Source organism: Galeopterus variegatus, unplaced genomic scaffold (assembly GCF_000696425.1).
Source record: "Galeopterus variegatus unplaced genomic scaffold, G_variegatus-3.0.2 Scaffold2073, whole genome shotgun sequence".
NCBI lineage: Eukaryota > Metazoa > Chordata > Mammalia > Dermoptera > Cynocephalidae > Galeopterus > Galeopterus variegatus.
The window spans coordinates 17857-21243 of NW_007728184.1; the positions used below are offsets into that span (position 1 = coordinate 17857).

General features: G+C 54.0%; 1 protein-coding gene across 1 annotated transcript in view; it reads left to right on the top strand.

Moving 5' to 3' along the window:
* The first annotated feature begins 227 nt into the window (after positions 1-227).
* The window catches only part of GRAMD1A (GRAM domain containing 1A), a 24022-nt gene continuing 20862 nt past the window's right edge, over positions 228-3387 (top strand). Inside the window, exon 1 of the mRNA XM_008580354.1 lies at positions 228-496. Coding sequence (XP_008578576.1) covers positions 228-496 — 269 coding nt within the window. The remainder of the gene's footprint in view (positions 497-3387) is intronic.

Genomic DNA, 3387 nt, shown 5'->3' on the forward strand with positions numbered 1-3387 from the left:
AGGATCTCCAGTTTCCAGAAGAGGAAACTGAGATACCCCAGGGGAGGATGTTGGTAGAGGTGGGAATCCTACTCAAATCTCTCTGACCCCCAAACTGTGCTCTTAACCACAGCTCATCTCTCTTAGTGGAGCAGCAGGGGAAGGGGGAAGGGGCACGGACAGGGGCTCTACCCTTTACCTCTCTTTTTCCTCCCCCAGAGACCACACCGCTGTCCAAGACTCTCCCCATGGCTGAGTTCCTGCCCCTGCTACCTTGGGCACCCCCGTTGGCCCAGGACAATGCCCAGGGCTTGCCTGCCCCCCGAGCTGAGCAGCAGAGGCAGCAGCCACAGGGTGAAAAGGCCCAGGGCCTGGCCCTTGAGGCTTGGAGCCTCCTGGAGGTGCCCTCCATTCACATTACACCATCCAGTGATGGAGAGTCACCCCCTTGCACCCCAACCTGCCGGCACTTACAGCAGCTGAGGACCCCAGACCTGGAGAGTCTGTCCCAGGACAGGTCAGACCTGGGCAGTGGATGGGAAATAGCGTCTCTCTTTCTCTAGAGACTCATGCTTGAGGGGGGGCTCCTTGTGGCTGTGACTGTCTAGGTGAGGCTGTGGGTCAGTTAAGAGTGTGGCCTTAGCCCATAGGGCCCTAACTGGAAGTCATGAAATAGATGCACAAACAAAAACAGGCAGCTGGGAGTGTGTGTTGGGACAATTGACTATAAGCTCAGCCAAGTGCTGCCTACTAAGAGTGGAGGATGACACCCCCTTTGACCCACATGGTGTTTTTTAGACTATTGGTCAGGACCCACTTAGGGGCCATGAAAGCAATGTAGTGAGTTGCAATCAGCCCTTTTTTTCTAAACTGAAATAGGACAGAATTGAAAACAACATTTGCAAGGCATGGTGAGGGTAAGTGTGGTTTCCTGCAACTTCTGTGGCATTACACATATTTCTAAGTGCATTCTGGAGGCCAATGTAAGAGGTATTTCCTGCTATAGCTTACAGACAAAAGAGAAAGTTTAAACAAAACTTCTGCAAGGAAACACTACCTCAGGCACAAGGAGACAGGAACTGGGGAGTTCAAGTCACAGGGGGAAAGAGGAAAGAACTGCTCTGGCCCCAAATAGAAAATCTACTGTGGTTTCTTCCAACAATGAACACTCCATAAGAGTTAAAGTTTATGAAGTAGAGCTCTGTGTGTTGACGTGGAGAAATTTCTGAAATGATGATGGAGAAAAGCAAGTTGCAAAATGATACAGTAGGAGCCTAATTATGTATCTTTTTTAAAAGACACTGAATAATAGGCTACTGTTGTTTGTTGGTGGATGCATTCTGATGTAGAACAAGGACAGAAATTGCACGGGAAAGACACACACCAACCTCAGGGCAGGGGGTACCTTGGAAGACATGGGCAGAGAAAGGAGGGATGGGGAGCTTACCCTTCGGCTGTAATTGTAGTAGTTTATTTCCTTAAAAAAAGAAAAGATCTGATCTAAAGCAAAATGGCAAAATGTCCACATCTATTATATATAGGTGATAGGGACATAGATGACCATTATATTTTTTTCCTGTTTGAAATACGTATTTCCTAATTAAAAATGTAAAAGTATTTCAAAGGAAGAAATAGGCAAACAGAAACATACAGAGAGCAGTGGGATCGATGAAGATGGTGGAAAGGGGCCTCTCAGACATCTGAGAGTGAGAGGCAGCCATGGGAAGAACTGGGGGAAGAGCTTTCCATGCACAGAGAACAGCAAGTGCAAAGGCCCTGAGGCAAGAATGTGCCTGGCAAGTTAGAGGAACAGTAGAGAGGCTGGAGGAAGACAGAGGAGGTGAGGTCAGAGAGATGAAAGGGGCCAGATCACTAGGGCCTTGGGCGCCGAGGTGAAGACTTGGCTTTTAGCTGGAGTGAAGTAGAGACAAGGCTCTGAGCCAAGAGGGCCTGACCTGATTCAAGTGTTCACAGGCTCCCTCTGGCTGCAGGTGGGAGCAGACTGTGGGGACAGGGACAGGAGCAGGAGACCAGGAAGGAGGCTGCAGGGATGTCCAGGCAGGAGGGGATGGAAGCTGGGACAGGGTGGGGGCAGGGGAGGGGGATGAAGAGTTTAGATTCTAGATAGATTTTGTAGGTAGAGCCAATAGGGTTTGCTGAGAGATAAAATTCACATATGAATGTTTACGAAGGAGAAGGGTCAGGGAAAACTGAAATTTTGGGCCTGCAATCCTCCAAAGTGGAGAAGTCAGGTGGGTTTTTTTTATTTTTGTTGTTGTTGTTGTTGGTTTTTGTGGGGAAGGGAGGGGAAGGGTTAAGAGCTGAGGAGGGATGGGAATAGAGTTTTTAAAAGGTGTAGGGACAGCCTACCCTGGAGAGGGGTGGGGGGCAAGTCCCTCTGCTGGGGAGCCTCGGCCCAGGAGCTGTGAAATGGGACTCACATTTCTATGCTCTTGGGCAGGGAGCCCAGGACACCAGCAGATTCTGACAGCAGCTTGCAGAGGTGGGCGCAGGTGATAGCATCAGACAAGGCTTACATCCCACTCTGCAGCCTACTGGCCAGGTGACCTCAACAAGTCGCTTCCCATCTTTGAGGTTGGGCTTGCTCGCTGTAAAAGGGCTCATGAGGCCCGCCTCTGCGCTGCCGTGGGCAATCCCTTACCACAGAGTTAATGGGATCCCTAGGAAGGGGTGACTTGCTCAAGGTCACTGCGCGGATAAGAGCGAGAGGGCTGGATTCTGACTTGGTCTGGCTTATGGGGTCTCGGAAGACCCCAGAGACGAGGCACTGGGACCTCCTGGGGCCCGGAACCTGGGCCCAGAGACCGGGAGGGGGAAGGGGAGGGGGAGAGGCCCACCGGCACAGCCCCTTCCCGCCAGCTTCGGCTCCCCCACCCCTCGGTTTCCCCGCGTCTGCATCCCCCCACCTCCACCCACCTCCACGTTCCTCCCTGGGAGGGCCGGGAGCGGGCCAGGGGCATATTTGGAGCTGAGGACCATTTTCCGAGTTCTAGGGAAGAGGGTTCTCCAGCCTGTATCCAGTGTTGCCACCACAGTGTCTGGGTTTAATAAACATTCTCTGCGTGTGTCTCTGTGTCTCTGTCCCCCGCTCCCCTCTCCCTGGCTCCTCTCCCCGTGTGACCGTATGGCCGACTCTCTCCCCAGCCTCTCTGCATCTAGGCCTCGGCTGCTCCCTCCCAGTCCTCCTCCCGGCCGGGGGGCGGCGCCGTGACGCGACGGGGCGGGGGCAGGAAGGGGGTGTCGCTGACTCGGCGGCGGCCTGCGGCTCCGGCCTTTTGTGCCGGCGGCGGGGTCGGGTCGGTGCGGCAGAGGAAGGCGAGGCCGGTGCCGGCGGGGGCGCCCAGCTCAGCCCAGCCCCGTTCAGCCGGGCCCTGCCCTGTGGCTGGG